This window comes from Microtus oregoni, unplaced genomic scaffold (assembly GCF_018167655.1).
Source record: "Microtus oregoni isolate MIOR12 unplaced genomic scaffold, Mior012 000026F_ref0000081, whole genome shotgun sequence".
NCBI classification, from domain to species: Eukaryota; Metazoa; Chordata; class Mammalia; order Rodentia; family Cricetidae; genus Microtus; species Microtus oregoni.
In genome coordinates this window covers 19719777-19737704 of record NW_024543085.1, presented here as the reverse complement: position 1 = coordinate 19737704, position 17928 = coordinate 19719777, and the positions used below count along the sequence as shown (strand labels likewise).

At 36.2% G+C, this 17928-nt stretch overlaps 1 protein-coding gene across 1 annotated transcript in view; it reads left to right on the top strand.

Moving 5' to 3' along the window:
- Nucleotides 1-17928, top strand: part of Slc13a1 (solute carrier family 13 member 1) — an 85902-nt gene that overhangs the window by 45154 nt on the left and 22820 nt on the right. Inside the window, exons 7-8 of the mRNA XM_041675668.1 lie at nt 4321-4472; nt 17658-17777. Of these exons, the coding sequence (XP_041531602.1) occupies nt 4321-4472; nt 17658-17777 (272 nt within the window). The remainder of the gene's footprint in view (nt 1-4320; nt 4473-17657; nt 17778-17928) is intronic.

Here is a 17928-nt window from a genome sequence, read left to right as displayed (position 1 = left end):
CCGAGCTGGGACTGGTGGTGCAGGCGTGTATTTACAGCTACTTGGGAGAATAATGCAGGAGAATGTCCAGCTCAAGGACTGCCTGGGTGGGCTACAGAGTGAATTCAAGGCCAGTCTAAGGGGCTTAGTGTGACCTTATCTCTAAACAGAGAAGTAAAAAGCCTGGAGATGCACAAGCAATGTTCTAGGTTCACTCTCTAGTACAAAAAAGAATTAACAGTGTGTAAACACTAAGGCGGGTGCACATATACACAATAAGATCTGCAAGATTGTAAGCTAGCTGTTGGCAAGCTGAAACTGCATAGCAAGAACTTACAGCCTTCATAATCATCCTTTTATAGTGGTTGAAATATAAAGAGAAGCCTTGATGTGTTCACAGTGTATTCAGGTCATTCCAGTGAACGAATCTGTGGGGTCTCTAGAGATTATTGGTTGGCTGTTGGTAATTCGTAGGCACAATTTCAACATTCAAAGTTGCAAGTGTACATCTTGTTCCTGGCATCTGCCATCACTGCCACCAGGAGGCGTCGCAAAGTGATACCTAGGGCTGGGGTTTCTGACTCTCTTTGATTATGCCTCAGATTTCTGCATTTGGTCGTGACTGAATTGGAACTATTTCAGTTACTCAGACGATCTGGAAAAACACTAGCAAGGTCTTAGATGTCATATCTCCGTGTGTTAACTAAAACACTACTGTATGGCAGGTATTGGAATTGGGTCAAACTCTTAGAAGTAGTTTTAAAACCTTACATAAATAAGAAACCTATTGGAAGGCAGTGTAGTGAAGAAATCACTAAGAGGGAGCTAGGTTGCAGGAGCTGTGGCTTCAGTTCTGTGGTGAATGACTGTCACATTTAGGGCTTATTTTATTATCTGAAAAAAATGATGTTTGTTCCATGTCAAATATACATATCTGTCTGCTCTAGTGGCCTATAACCATTTTACATGTTAAAAAACTCTTTCTTAAAAGTGCCAAGGATACAAAATATATCAACAAGGCAGCAGATACTATAATTACATGATCAAGAAATACTATTATTAATATTTTGGCATATCTTTTAGCATTATTTCTAGTTACCTATGTACATGTGTGTATACTTTTGTGTTTGAGAACATGCATCAATCTGTCTACATTATTTCACAGAAGTCTCCTTCACCTTATTACATAAGCACTCTCTCATCGTAACATACCCATGACACAAGAGGCCCCTCATCACCCATGACACAAGAGACTTCCTGGCCACTTCATAATTCATATTTCTAGATGCTTCACATTTTATTTTAATCCCCATTTTCTTTGAAATTCTTATATCCATATTCTCCTTTCCCAACACCTGACTCAGTAGAAAACAAACATACAACGCTCACCAAAAGCCTCCACTATGAAGCCACAGAGTGACGATTTTCTCATCTTTTATTTGCAAACACATGTGTCCTTTTGGGCGGGGTCTAACTGTCTATTTCAAGTGATTCAATCCACCTTCTTATTGCTCTGGTGCCAAACACTTGATTCTAGATTCAAGTTATTGTCTTAAGAGGACATCGAAGATGAATTTGTTGTAAAGCTTTTTTTATATATAATTTCTGTATCAGCAATTGGCTCTGCTTGCTTCAGTGTAACAGGTTGACTTCAGTTTCCCATTCCCAATACAAAATGACAGTAAATCTCAGGTTCATGTTCACTAGGATGGGAAATATGTGTATCTCCCATTCTACACCAAAAACATTCTTTAAACCCTTAATGGGTATGATCAGTTAGTGATTATGTTTACTTATTGTGAAATTTGAATTGACCTTAAACTTTCTGCCTGTCTAAATCCATCGTATCTTCACAAATATCAGTTAATGTGCTCACACTGGAATTAATGCTGCTTTTACATTCTCTATTTAAAAAAAGACTGTGGCATCTCAGTATGAAATTATTTTTATTACAGACCTTCCAGGGCATTTCAATGATTATGTTTATATGCAAATATTTGAAGTTCATCTTCCATATAAAAATCTGTATTTTTATTTGCTTTTAAATCTGAAAGCTTTAACCTCAGTGGGGAGCAATGCATAAACACATTTTCAAAACTCTGTACCTATTAGTTTTAAAATGTCCAAATTATACACCACTTCCTGGGTTGTTAAATGTCTTTTTTGTAGTAAAAATATTTTATATATAAGCCATACATTTCAGGTTCCACTTAGGTTCACTAATGTATTTTTAATAAAGTTTGCAATATTTTAAATACCTTTTGGGTAACTTTTAAATAGAAAAAAATCACAAGGAAGAATACAAACCATTTCCATATAGAAAGTACAAGGCAAATAGTCTTTATAAATTTCTTTCTTTTTGGTGAAGAGTAGATACCTATGAGGGATGACCTTTAAATTAATTAAAAAGTAATGGTAAATTATAGTCCATAGTACCACACCCTGCCATTTCCACATCCATGATGACTTTTAGAGAGAAGTCATTTTTTCTTATCATGAGTTTGTTAAAGGCCTTACCCTGTCAATATTGCAGCTAGCATGCTTATCTGTATGGAATACCAATGCACCTTGTTGTGCTTGGTGGGTGGGAGTACATTTTGTTGCAGGCATTTTATAAAATATTGTAAAGGTTCTTTACAAAATGAACTGCAGGACTAACCTATGATCCATCAATACTATTTCTGGGCACATATCAAAAAGAAATGCAATCAAAGTTACAGATAATATCTAGGCCCCATTATTCATTGGAGCACTATCATAATAGCCAAGATACATGGATAAATGTATTTTTTAAAGACGTTCTTGGGTACCAAGATAACCTGTGGATGCACTTATAGCAATTCTTAGCCATTTAAGATGTGTCGGATATACTAGAGATGTAAAAATAGCCTTACATATTAAAATATATATGGATACAGCACAATACATAACAAGTGCTCATATAGTTCCTAGATTTATTTGAAGATTGAAGCATAAAGAATAAATGTAAAATCATCAAGGGGTGAACCTTGGAGTCTCAAAGATATTACTAAATCAACCCAGGAAAGAGATAACATAAGATGACATTATGGCTTTGGTTATGGAGGAATCTAAACACATTTGCAGCACTTTAAGTAAAAGGAAATAAATGGAATAAGTGAACAGAGTAAAAGAATACTTAAAGGAGGACAAATAACACAGAATAAGAGTTGCAGCTCTGGACTTTAAAGCAAAGCAATAATTTTATTACCCAGCATTGCCACTTTGAGGCACTGACTCTTGGTAATTCATTTAACCTCTCTGTGTCTTATGTCTTCATCTGTAACTTGGTTTAATACTGCCCATGTCTCTAAGATACAAAATTGACATGGATAGAATGTAGTTCAGGAAATCCTTACCTGTATAGTGTGTAAAGGTGATACTGAGCAGAAGCAAGTTGGATGTGAATAGCTCCTGCCCCTGTGACTTCCCTACCAGGCCGGACATCAACCTAGAATTGTAAGCTGAGTTAAGTTTACAATTGTAAGCTTTTTCTGCCTGTATTTTTGTCAGGATATTTTCTCACAAAACAGATATGAAACTAGGACAAATATTTTGGGTAAAATGGAGAGACCAAATCGGACATAATCATTAAATGAAAACACTAAATAACTACTTCAGAATAAGATCAAAAGCATAGAAAAGAATATCCAGGTTATATCATCCAGAGAGAGAGAGAGAGAGAGAGAGAGAGAGAGAGAGAGAGAGAGAGAGCGCACATGCGTGCATGTATAGGAATGCAGGATATTTTGGAAGCTGCAGTGAGGCAATTACTGACCATGTACCATCAATAACACCAGGAAACTATAGGAATCTTCGGAAGTTATAATGAGAAGGAAGAGATGAAGGAAAAGTTGGCTTAGAAACAGAAGAGAAGCATTAAGGAACGTTTGAAATTATCTTTGTGAAGTATTTCAATGTTTTATTTAAATGTTTATTTTATTGTTACAGTTCTATGAACAAAGAGGTATTATGTTATTAGTCAGCCCAGGCTACTATAACAAAACACGACAAAATCCCATTAACCACACTTAAGTGTAGGATTCAGGTCTGGCAGATTTAGGGGGTCTGATAAAGACTGCTTCCTGGACACAAACATGGCTACCTCCCTGCATTTCCACTTGGTGGAGAGAAATCTTAATGCCTTCTTTTAAAGGGCTTTGATCTCACCTCATGGCGTTAACTCTAATTACCTACCAAAGGTTCCATCTTCAAACACCATCATGTATATGACACAGGAAAGTTGTAGCACATTTATCATATAAGAAATATTGTTCTGATCACAAGTAGAGCTGTTCTCATGATGTATTTTCTTATTGACAGAACAGAGTCACAGGAATAGCATATCGGTCAAAGAGGGACCACATGATGTGTAAACTCATGTGTTTATCTATTACTTACTCTTCAACCATTGGTGGGCTGACAACAATCACTGGTACCTCCACCAACCTGATCTTCTCTGAGCACTTCAATACGTAAGTAAAATCAGATTGGTGGTTTAACAAGTGGGCAGCAAACAAACCACAGAAGTTGTTCTTACCTGACTAATCAAATCCAGAGACTGAACTGTTATTTGAGAATAATGTATCGTCGCTTCTGATGAGAATGTCTCTAGATCTAGAAACCTTCCTCGGGACTGAGGATGAAATATGCAGGATCTAGTAAATTAATATCTACTTGAAGGTTCATTCTGCTAATCTAAGATCAGATCATGATTTTATTCTGCCAACATCACCAACAGCAGGCTTATTATGTATGGGGTGTAGCAGAACTCCCAACTGAGCCTCCTACCAGAGAGGGAAAATTTGTTTCATTGTAACTAATGTGATAATGAGTGGGCATGCAAAGGCAGTGTTGCAAGAGCTGGTTTGTGCAGAGATTGGCTACTGAGCATTTGGACTTGAATGGTGAACTGTGAACACAAGATCTAATTGCAAGAGGCTGAACTTGGCAACTCCAAAAATATCTGAAGCTAGCAGAGAGGAAAGCACCAGAATATCCCAGGGAAATGTAAATAATTAAAGTTTACAGTTGTGAGACCAGAATTTTATAAAAATTGAGAAATCTTCAATTTCAACCATGGTACTGTTTTAGTTAAAACTTCTACAACTTTGCTTCCCTACTTTATAAAATTTAACCCAAAATAATATTTCTAAGATGTAATTCTTCCTATGTAAAATAGTCACATTTTGTAAAAGTGCTATGAGAATTAAATGTGTAAATAATGCTAAAATGTGTTGCACTGTGTAAAACTGTTGGAGCAGCCATTAGAAATACATGTTTTTGTTTGAGCTCAGAAAGAAGGTTTATTTCAAGTATTAGAGGTACATTTTATATCTGCTGGAGTACTAGAAAGATCTATGGCATTTAAGAAGGCCAAGAAGAGGAGCTAGACATTTCTCATGAAAGATAGGGCTCAGAATCAGGGAATTCATTACACTCTAAGAGGCAGAACCCCAGGCTCTTTGGACCTTATCAAATTATTTGTAAAATGTTTTTCATACAAAGTTTCTCCAACAAATCCAACCCTAAGAATGTCATTCCTTGTTCTCCAAAGAGAAGCATCCTGTGTACAAAGAACAATGATGTAGAAGTTCGGGCTCAGCACTGAATACCTTTGTGTGCATTTAATGTTTCTGTGGATACACATCTATTTTAATTTATATATTTTAATATACATATATATTTATGTTATTTTATGATTTTAAGAACAATATATTTTGATAACGTTTTCCCCTTTCTCAACTCTTCCCAGATCTTTCTCATCTTCCCATCTTCCTATTCTCTTTCTTTCTCTCTTCCCTAAACAAGACGAAAATTAAAATCAAAACAAACTAGCACATGAAAAAACAAATTAAAAGTCTTAAAAAATATGGAGTACATTTCCCATTGTTTAGCTATACTTGGACATGGGGTCTACCCTGAAATGTGATTGATATACCCAATGCAATCCATTGGAGAAAACTGAATTTCCCCTTTCCCATAGGTATCCATTGCAAATAGCTTCTTGTTTAGGATGGAGCTTTGTGTCCACTTCCCATTCTAGTGATGCTTCATAGGTTCAACAATCACGTAGGAGGAAATATCTGAAAGGTGCTTGATTCATAAGTGGAGGACATCTGAAAAATCAGTGTGGAAGGGCTGTATCTGTGAACACCCAAATTCAGAACTGGAATTGCCCCTGAGTCATTTCTGCAAGCTTGAATTACACCCATGGTTAAGAAAAGAAATCCAGCATCTCAACTAGCTCTTCAGAATCTTATTCCTAATGTTGAGACTCAGTTACTACTGTTAGTGGCAGAGGACTGCTGTTATGTATAGGATAGTTAATGATACCACTTTCTACAGTTGAATCCATGCAGACTTTGCCCCTATCCTTCATGGTTCTTTGTAGTATATCAACCAGTTTTTAAAAATTACTACTTTTTCATCTTTTTCTTGATTCTTTGCATGCACTAATCTATTTGTCGTACCAGGTCAAGAGCATTTTAAAGAATTTGAACAAAAGTTTCAAACTATTTTCATGAATCTAATGTCCCTGATCATAAAATTTGACTAAAATTTACTTTAAATTTAAAAAATGCTTAAAATACACCCTGAAAGGAAGTGTTTGTCTTCAACATTTTGCCTTTGCACTAATAATATATTGAAAGAGTGATTATAAAATCAGATTCACCATTTGATAGAAATACTGTTATAAAAGAGAAAATACATGTCATTTTATAAGTTTTATATTATTAAATAAAATAGATACTTAATGAGCTTTTCCTTGAATACTCTTTTGCAAAATACAGTAGTATCATAAAACTACAATAGGACAATGTTGATTCAAAATCATTGAAAAAATATCAAAAGCTTAAAGCTCTCCAAAATATACTGTTTTTTAATATATATTTAGAGCTAGAGAGATATTCTGCTTTATTTAGGAATTCACTAAGGCAATACAGTCTTGTCTTCTTTATACGGCTTGCTGTTGTTTTAAAGAATGACGAATTTGCAATTTTTTCTTCCAAATGCTAAAGACGACAAAGGAACTTGAATATCAGCAATTTCTGTCACTGATATTTAAAGTAAGGTGCCATCTCCCAAATGCACTATTGAAAGGAAAATATTACATAACCTATTATGAATTCTTTTCCAGCTATTTACCTGCCTATTTATTTTCTATTTACTATAATATATTTACCAATAAATCTATACATCATTTTTATAGATAGGGTTGAGAGATAATAATAGAACATCATAATATAAATACTCCAGTACGCTCAAAAAGGAGTACTTCTGCTTTATGCGACAAAACATTTGCTAGTGGAAATCGGACATGATTCAGAAAGATTTTTAAGGCAAACACTATGTACAGTAATAAAATTAGTACAAATAACTCATAAATCAATGGAACAATGTCTACAATGTATTTTCTAAGGACTGGGGCGGTATCCATTCTCTACATAGTTTAGAGTATCAGTGGGCTCTCAGGTTGGCATTCTAGGAGTCTGTGGAAAGGAAAGCAATTAGAAGTGCATAACTAACATCCTGACACATGATGAAAGGCTACTTCTGAGATGTTAGACTTTAAATTTAAGACACTAGACACCCAGAAGGTCATTATAATTAATTTTGAAAGTTTCAGGTTAAAGAGGGGTGAAAGCAACTATGGTACCACAGTGGTTCCAAGAACTTCTATAAAAGAAAGGCAGATTCACTGGAAAAATGAACACACTTAATTGAGACAGGCTAACATGTCTTACTAAGTACCTAACCACACAAAGAACTGTAGCAGATTTTGTAAGTTTATTCACCTAATGTAATAATAGGTCAAATAGTATATCTTTAAGAGCAGAGCTTAAATTTTTGAACATAGAATTTTAAATAATTGTCGGAAAAATACTAAGGAAAAGTTAAAAGAATACCAATATGCTGCCCATAAAGAGGGTGAAGGAAGTTAATTAAAGTAGAAGAATCAGAAGTACTCGGTGTTCTGATAGCCAAAACTGAAGTCCACCTTCAGAGGAAAAGGTGAAATAGGGGCTCCTGAAGGGACAAAAGGGCAAGAAGATGACTGTGGAAGGACACAGTTCCCCTTGATGTTCTGGAAGAGAGTGGGCTCAACAGAGCAGTAGATGGTGCACACATTTAGACTGATGAAGAGTGAAGGAAGTCCATAGTGGGGAGAGGAAGACACAAGTTGACATTATTCACATTTGAAAAAGGCAAGAATAAATTTTGGCCTGGCCAAAACTCAAGGGGAATTCTTTCAGAACAAAGGTAAGATTTCAGTCTCGTTTTCACAACTGAGAGAAAAAAAAAGTCTTGGAAAAGGGAGGATGAATGGAGGAATAAGGAGAAGAGAGCTTCTTAACAAGCATTGCTGGAGACCAGCTGTAGCAAGATATGCATGGAGTTCACAAGCACTGATCGTTCTTAAGGCTCATCCTAACAACTGAATAATGCTTACATCAAGATATACTTGTGAGAAGAAATTTATTATTGAAAATAGTTATTATTTTTGTAGTAGTAGGGGAGGTTTTCAGGCACTATTGCCACAAAATAAATGACAGCTATCAGTCAAGAAAGAGCTATAGCAAAAGAAAATGGGATGTTATCCCAGGTAAAATGACAAACACACACACATATATATATATATTATATAATATAATTATATTATAATAATATAAATATATATTATTAAGGTTTTAAGTTCTAACTGTAAAATTATGGGCATAGAAAGTATCTTGGAAGGAATGTTTACGTTAAGATCATCACGGTCATTCTTCTTAACCGTGTGCTCAGTCGTTACAGCAGTCACTTTATCTACACGAGACATGCTCCAAAAATCTCCGTGGAAATCTAAGCCTATTGATAGTATCCAACCACAATGTGGCATTGGTTACACATATAGTACTGAATTTGTAAAGTAGTCACTGTAAGAAATTTTTACAATACCAATCAAAACAGAAGAGCAACATACTGTAATGGAGGTTATAAGACATACCTACTTTCTTTCTTGAAAGAGTCAAGGCAAGTATGAATATTTTTAGATTATGATTGATGGCTGATAGCTGCTCTACAAAAAAAATGAAACTGTGGCCAACAAGTGGACTATTTCAAGGTTCGTGGGGCCAGAGGATAGTAAAAAAAAAAAATCCTTTTGTGACTGGATGGTGGTGGCACATGCCTTTAACCCCAGTACTGGGTGGCAGAGGCAAGTGGATATTTGTGAGTTTGAGATCAGCCTGGGCTACAAAGCAATTACCAGGACAGGCTCCAAAGCCACACAGAGAGACCCTGTCTCAAATAAATAAATAAATAAATAAATAAATAAATAAATAAATATAAATAAAATGAAATGAAAGAAATGCATTTGTTCTTGCCTTGGTTTCAAAGCCTACTTGACTACCTTATTGTCTTTGCTACTCCCAGATGAAGAAAATAAATTTATTTTGTCCCAACACATTACTAATTCCCAATAACTACCATGGCTCTCACTTTGGAAATGAGCAGGATAAATCTCTTAAAAACAAATTCCCTGACATGTACCAGAGAGGAAATGTGGGGACCAGTAAAATGACTAAGCAGGTAAAGGTGTTTGCCATCATGATGGGCAATCCGAAATTAGTTCTTGGGATCTAGATTATAGAAGGTGAAAACCAACTGCTGTAGGCTGTTCAATGACCTCCATATAAGCTCTGTGACATGAACATACAGACACACAAAAAACCCCACACCCATCATTCACAAATGCATAATCATTTTTTTAAATTAAGAAATGTAGACATCAAAGACTGGATCATATGTCAGTTCAGATTTTAGTCCTGTCATATATCAGCTTAACTTCTTTCAAGATCAGGCTTTTATCTAAACAGGGGAAATATTAATTTATTAGCATAAGATTAAAGTGCAGAACATGTGTGGCTCTTCATAGGGCCTGGGAATGGCAGCATTGCCAGCTGCTCCACTTTGTAGCCACCTTGCTCTTCTGTTGTTCTTTGAGAATCCCACATGTCTGCAATTGATCATATCCACACTCCTTCCTCCATCTTCCCCATGTCTATGTGCCAGTTTCATGCCCTCTCAACTTGGTGTCCTTCATGTTTTTCTATATCAAGGCCAGTTTGTGCAACCCAGATATTCTTGGATGTATGTCTCCTACTGAAGCATGGTCAACCTTTCAGGGGCTATGCTCCTAGGGAAAATCCACCCTTCCCTCCCAGCAGTTGACAGTTTGCAACCGCTCCCCTGCTAGAGACAGGACTTCACGCCCACTGCCCCTTCCTGCTGGGATGTAGTCTGCTTGGACTTGCCCAGGTCTTGTGCATGCTGTCACACTGCTGTGCGCTCATATGCGCTGCTTGTTCTTGCTGTTAGGAGTTGTGCCTGGCTCCTGAAAACAAAAAGCAGTCAACACTTTCAGACTTCTGTTAAAAATAAATATCTAAGAGTCCTCAAATCTAAAGCTGAAAATCAGCTTAGCCTTGCACAATTAAAAAAGTTCTAAATCAAAAGGATTATAATAAAAACAGATTATAATCAGTATAGACACCAACTCATTATGACTGTTAAAGATCTTCAACAAGACTGTAGATTTCCATATCTACATCCTTTCTTTTGAGGCTGTTTCTGTGCATTTTTCATTGATATTAAAGTTAATTTATCGTGTTCATAGTTGGTCATAAGAAACACAATAACAATGCTATCTTCTTCACTTGGAAATATACATGCTTTATGTCCAAGCAGATCTGTTTTAGGCGAAAAAAAATGTAGCTGTTTTAAATGCCTTTAGAATAAAAAAGATTTGATACTAGTTTATGGGTATTTTATGACATACATAAAACTTTCTAATTTTAGGTGGGACCTGTAGTTGAAGACACAGTGGGTTAGTGATAAACAGTTTTCTTTTTTTTTTTATTTAAATTGAAACTTCTCCTGGGTTGAAAATTCCACTTGACTTCACAATCTATGACCTTAAATAATACACTTTGTTCCAAAGACTTAGTCTTTTACCTGTGAAATGGAAGTGCCATCCTCAGGGGATTTTATTAGAATTCCAAGTTCTTAGCCTACTTGCTCATCCTTGCACCTTTTTCTGACCTCTTCAATCAAGGTGAGCCTAAGCATGCACTGAGATACAGTTTCACACCCGAATCTCTGTTTCATTCATGCTTGATCATCCTTCCCTGGCCTAGAATCCCACCGAAGCACTAATGGCTTCCCATTTTATATCTATATCTCTACCCTCTCCTCTTATCCCTGGCCTCATGTCCATAGAGGTCTATCAAAGATCACTTGGAAAACTAAAGGGCACATCAAGTCATTCTGAATCGGTTCCCCAGCCAGCCTGTCCTTTAGACTTCACCGTCTTCATATGTGGCACATTTTCTTCATATCTATGAAAGGAATTCTTATGCTCATGGATTGGTAGGGTTGCTATTATGAAAATAGCCATCCTGCCGAAAGCAATCTGTTCATTCATATAATTCTCGTGAAAATTCTAATGCAACTATTCTCAAAAATTCTCCTTTGAAAACCTTAAACTTCATAAGGAATCACAAAAGACACCAGACCTGCAGAGTAGTTCTGAACAACAACAAAACATTGCTGGAGGTGTACCATACCTTACCTCAAGCTATACTTCAGAGTCATAGTAATAAAAAGCAGCCTGGAGCTGGCACAAGAGACACACTGGTCTGCTGAAGAGTGGCATACAACTGAGAACCCAGAAATAAGTCTATCCATGAACAACCACCTGATTCTTGACAAAGACACCAACAGTACACATTAGAGAAAAGACAGTTCCTTTCAAATTTTAAAAATACATAATTATAGCCAGGCAGTGGTGGCGCACGCCTTTAATCCCAGGACTCGGGAGGCAGAGGCAGGAGGATCTCTGTGAGTTCGAGGCCAGCCTGGTCTACAACAGCTAGTTCCAGGACAGGAACCAAAAAGCTATGGAGAAACCCTGTCTCGAAAATCCAAAATAAATAAATATAAATATATAAATATGTCAGTTTCTCCATTCCCTTTTTCCCTCCTAACCTTCTCAGACACCCCCTCAAATTTATGGCCTCTATTTCTTTAATTAGATATGAATAATATATAATAATTATATTAATAAAAATAATATATAAACACATTGCTAAATATATAAATACCACCTGTTCAGTCAATATAATGTTACTTGTATGCATATTATTTCAGGGCTGACCATGTATTGGATAACCAATTGGAGGCTCTTCCCTGGAAAAGACATTTTAGTGGCATGCATACCTTGGAGGTAACCAATAGCTCTCTACTTGGACTCAAGGCCCACTCAGCAAGAGGGGAGTCATGCATGGTACTACAAACTTATCCAGCTACTCAGGGTTAGTGAAGTCATGCTCTTGGAAAAGAATCTGCAAAGGCTAATTTACTAAGCCCACATAATTCCTAACTATATTCTAAATATTTATTCTCATATCCACAGGCAAAACACCACTTTCCACAAGTACTACGGGGAAAACTGGGTATTGATTGATATTCAGACAAATGGGATTTGATCATAATCTCTTACTCTGTATCCATTTACTTAAGAATATCAATTTGTAAATGAATAAAGCCTGTTGCTTTCTTTTTATCTTTATCACCACCAACTAAAACTTTGAATTGACACATTAAAAAATTCTTTATATTTACCGGATGTTAAATTATGCTCCAACACATAGTTTCCTGGTTCAAATTATTCATTGTTATGTCTTTTATGATTATCTATAGTAAAATTGTAGAAGATGACAGGGTTTCATTCCTTAATGGCTGAATACCACTCCATTTGAATATCTGCCATATTTTCTTCACTCATCACTAGCTGAGAGTTTGATGACACCTCATGCCAATTAAAAAAAACGAAAGTACAATAAACATGATATTTGTAATTTTTTCTACTAACTTCACTCCTTTTGGATGTATATCCATTAGTGAGACAACGAGATCACATAGAAGTTTTATTTTCAAGAGACGTAGAGGCCTCTATTGTGCCTTCTGTCATTTCCATTGCTACCAACAGTGAGGAAGGGCTCCCTTTGCTCCACATCCTGGCCAACACTCACCTTCTGTCTTTCATCCTTGCTAACTCAGTTTTACCTTAAACATCATTTCTCTCATTGCACTATATAAATATTCTCCCTTTCCCAACCACTCTTATTTTGTTATTCTGCTTGATTTTCTATTCGATTGCCAGATTTTCCACTTATTGCCTGTGTGCCATATTTTAGTATGAATTTCTTAAGAGCTTCTATTATGGTCATTCATCTTTATATCACCAAGACCAAGGAAAACACCCACCACTAATACTCATGTTTAACATAGCTATATATTCCATAGTTTGGGATAAAAATAAAAAGATTTTTATCAGGACTGAATTTTTTAGCACAATTCATGACAAAAAATATGGATAGTTATTTTGGATATAAATTTGCATTTATTAAATTAAATAATATGAAGAGCCACGGGAAAACGAATGCCATAGGAAAATAATTCTTTTTTAGCATACTATTTGGCATATTCATTCTAGGTATGCATTACCGTGACATTTATAGGGCCATATTCCTATGTAGTTATTTATAGCCTTCTTTACTACTCAAGAAAAGAAATAACCACACAGATTTAGCTTTTCAGGGTTCTGTTGTTTTTCCTAAATAAACTTTCCCCAAGTCAAAACTTCTGAAAAGTTTTTTTTTTTTCAATCAAATATGCTCTCTAGAAGTCTAACCTGTGGGAGCGGGATGCAGCCTGATTCCACGGTGGTACAAAATGGTAAAGGTAAAGTGAGGCTTTGGGGACATTGCTCTGATCCTAATCCATATCGTGCATCCAAGTATCAATGGGCTGGACAGAAAAACAAAGGCCATTCTGTAACCCACATTTAATACGACTTTCAGCGTGAGTGTGTCCTCACCCGTGTTTAATATGACTGACGGAACATTCAGCGTGAGTACATCCTCACATGCTTTATTTTCCAATTAAAAGCAACAGGACCTCCTGGACATTGTAAAGTATTTTCTTTTCGTCTAGTTCTATATATATTTTAGACATTTTAAAAATTATCATTTGCCAACTTCTAATTATGTAAACATAAACCAATCCTTGCCTGTCTTCAAGGTAGATTAAAAATATCCGTTATTATTAAGCTAATAATGCTAGCTCCAGAGGTCAGGAGATTCAAGAGTTTTTGTAAGTTCAAAGAAAGCTGAAGAAAAAAGTTACAAGTCTAAAGTTGTGAGCAACTAATTATTGTGTGGAAAAAAAGTATAGATTTATTAAAAGTCATGGGAGCATCACGAACAAGGTGCCTCTTACTTAGAAGCTGTCTTCAAGAAAAAAATTAAAGTATGTAACTTTACTACCTACATGTAACAAAAGGCATTTTATTTATATATAATTTAATTTTTCATGTGGTATATTTTGATCATATTTTCCCTCTTCCAACTCCTCCCAGATCTTTCCTACCTCCTTACCTGTCTGACTTCAAATTCTCTCTCTTTGTCAAAACTAAGGGAAAAATCAAAATAAACAAACAAACAAAAAAAAAAAAAACCCAACGAGACAAAAGAATGCCCAAAGAAAACAAAAAGGCCACAGAAAGCAAAACTAAAATGTGGAGTCTTTGTATTGGCCGACTGCTCCTGGGCTCGATGCCTCCCTGTGGTGTGGGTGATATGCCCAATGGTAGTATATAGGAAAGAACTGATTTTCCCTTTCCCAATAGGAATCAATTGCATATAACTTCTTAGTTCATGATGGGACTCCGTGTCCACCCCAAACAGAATGACCAAGATCAAAAGTTTTATGAATTATTTTCTTTTAATTAAAATACATTTTTCCCTCCCCCAGACCATCTCAATTCCTCCAAATCCACACTCTTTCTGTTTCTCATGGACATCTAAGGAATAAAGACAAAATAAGATAAAACAGAAAGAAACAAATTAGAATAAGACAAACAAACAGAGGAAAAAAGAGTCAAAGAAAAAGCATGAGGAACACATAGAAACACACAGGTTTGCATACACAGGAATGCCATAAAAAGACAAAACTGGAGGCCATAATACACTTGCAAAGTACCTATAAGGTTTTAAAAGAAAAAAAGAAAAGCAAAATCTCCAATGCAGCGCTATGAGACAAAGACCCTCCAAAGATGCCTTTGAATTTGTTTTATATTGGTTAGCTACTGGTTGGGTCGACCTTTAAGAGTGGTTCATTTCTTCAGTGAGAATCCCTTGGAGAAAACTAAATTTTCATTTGCAAGTAGTTATTAATTGGAGCTGGATTCTATGTTAGGTACAGGAGTGCGTGTTCATTTCCCCTCTCAACTCTTAAGTCCTATTTGGTACAAACCCATGTATGTAGGCCCTGGGTATGCTGCCTCAATCTCTCTGGGTCCATATGTGTGTCAGTGGTGCTGTGTTTAAAAAGTCTTCTTTCTTTGGTGTCCTCCATTCCTTCTGGCTCTTACACTCTTTCTGGCAAAGGGTCCTACGGGAACCTACAAACAACCCAGGGTACCACCAAAGCTTTTGGTTGCTCTCCTCAAATTGATAATAGTGCCCCACCGCTGAAGACTACATCTACACAATACATTGAACACAGAGAAGCTGAACTGGTGCCTACATAGAGTTTTCACCCCTATCCCTAGTGTTCATGCTACTGGAAGGTACTCTGCGTTCTATCAGAGAAGAAAGGTAAACACTAACACAACTACAAATCCTTCAGTATACAGTGATAACCTATACTCAAGATAAGCTGGTACTATAGTGGCACAAAGTTTGTGGGCACAGCCAATGAAGATTTGATTTTATTTAAGGCCCATGCCATGAGATGGAACAGATAGATACTTGACACTGCTTGGGTAGCCACAAACCCAACAGTAGATAACCCAGGGACCTAGAATAAAACAAAATACTATGGTTCTACTAAAGGAACATAGGAATAAAATAACTCCTACCCATATTCTGCTATATTCATAGATCAGTGCCTTGCTCAGCCATCATCAGAGAAACTTACTTCTGCAGCAGGTGGGAACAAAGACAGAGACCCACAAATAGACAATTTTCAGAAAGCGTTAAGAGGGATGTCTCCATCAAAATTTCTATGAATTAAAAAAGTTATGGCCTTACTATGTAACCCAGACTAGCCTGAAACTTGAAATCTTCTATTGCAGACTCTCAAGTGTTAGCTTACAAGGTGCCTCTAGGCTTGGGTATACAATTTTCTTAAGTAACAAAATGCAATCTGTTAAGTAACAAAATGCAATATAAAATGTTATACGACTTTTCCTGAGGAGATCTGAACAAATGCCTACTCACCTCAAATATAGTACCCAGAACAGGTCAATCATAAACTATTCTACTAAGTTCAACTTGGAAAAACATACTGGAGTTCCTTATAGGAATTTGGATCCCTCAATGACAGCTATTTCACTAAAAAGCTCACACTATCATAACTGACGACTCTGCAATGCTACAACCCCAGAGATCTCTGCTGGATTTGCATGCAGCTCATTGGGTCCCAGAACCTCTTCCTGGCAATTGTTTCCTGATTATAACCCAGCAGAGTGGCTTTGTGGTTTAGTTTCAGTGTCCTGAACTTGTGTGATTTGTTGACACTCAAAGTCTCATGAATTCCACTCTTCTCTCCAGGAAGCTATGCTTCAATTTAGGGAAAATTGCTATGCAATAACAAATGGTAGCAAAAATTGAAAATCTTTATTTTTCACAAAGCTTTCTGCATTTTGTCATTTGAAAAAGCACTAAAAACAGGTTTTCAATTTTTTGTATATATTTAGATTTCCAACTTTCTTTTTTTATCACTTGAAGAACAAATTAATTAATACCAATTATTTTTCAAACTTACAGATGTTTCTCTGTAGTTATAAAATGATTGTGATGTGATGATTTATTTAGTATTTAAGCCATATTTTGAAGTAATAAATGCAAGGTCACCAAAAACAAAGATGTTTGTTATCTTAGCATGTTTAATTGCTGATGTTTTGTTATTGTATTAATTTGAAAGTAAAAACACTAGAAGATAAAGAAAAATCAGACTTCTTACACAAAATGCTTTCATCTGGTCCAGAGTTGTCTCATTAGACTGAGTTCAAAGTTAGATAGAATGGCCTCATAGATCACCATGATGTACCACGCTTTTGGTAAAAACAAAACAAACAAACAAAAAACCTGAAAAACACTGGAGAAGGCAGTCTGAGCAGAGCGTAAGTTCTTCACAGGTATGAGGATGCCTACTACCAGTGGGGAATGGTACCCAACAGTGAGTTCTTCCCAACTCATCTGGTTAGACTTTGCTCATTCCTAGTTTGATGATTTGAACAACAACAATGAAGCACAACCCCTTTTGCACACTTATTTGTTTTGTATTGGATGAATATGAGCTACAGCGATGGGTGTTTTTCAAAAGTATTTCATGAGAGATTGATTAAAAAGAATAAACATTAAAAATGACCCTCCTACTTTGGTAGGGTGTAGCATAATTATATAGTTACAGAACAGAAGCCGGAGATAAAAAAAAGAATGCTAGTTAGAACACAAGAATGATGTAGACTGTTGCTTTTTTCTTTAGACTATCAGTGAGGACTCATCGTGTCTCTCCTCCCTAACCCGTTTTCCTCTTTGATGTAGACGCTACCCTGAATGTCGTTGCCTCAACTTTGGAACCTGGTTTTTATTATCCTTCCCAGTTGCAGTTATCCTTCTACTCTTGTCCTGGATCTGGCTTCAGTGGCTTTTCTTAGGATTCAAGTAAGTAGGCATTTTACTTTGATGTGATAAAGGTACCTATGACCCATGCTTTATTTCCAGTGCTCGTTCTCCCCTATGTAGTCAGAGGTTGTTCATTGCCAGCTGCCCAGACCTGCTGACAGAGGTTTCTGTCCCACCTGGACCCACAGCC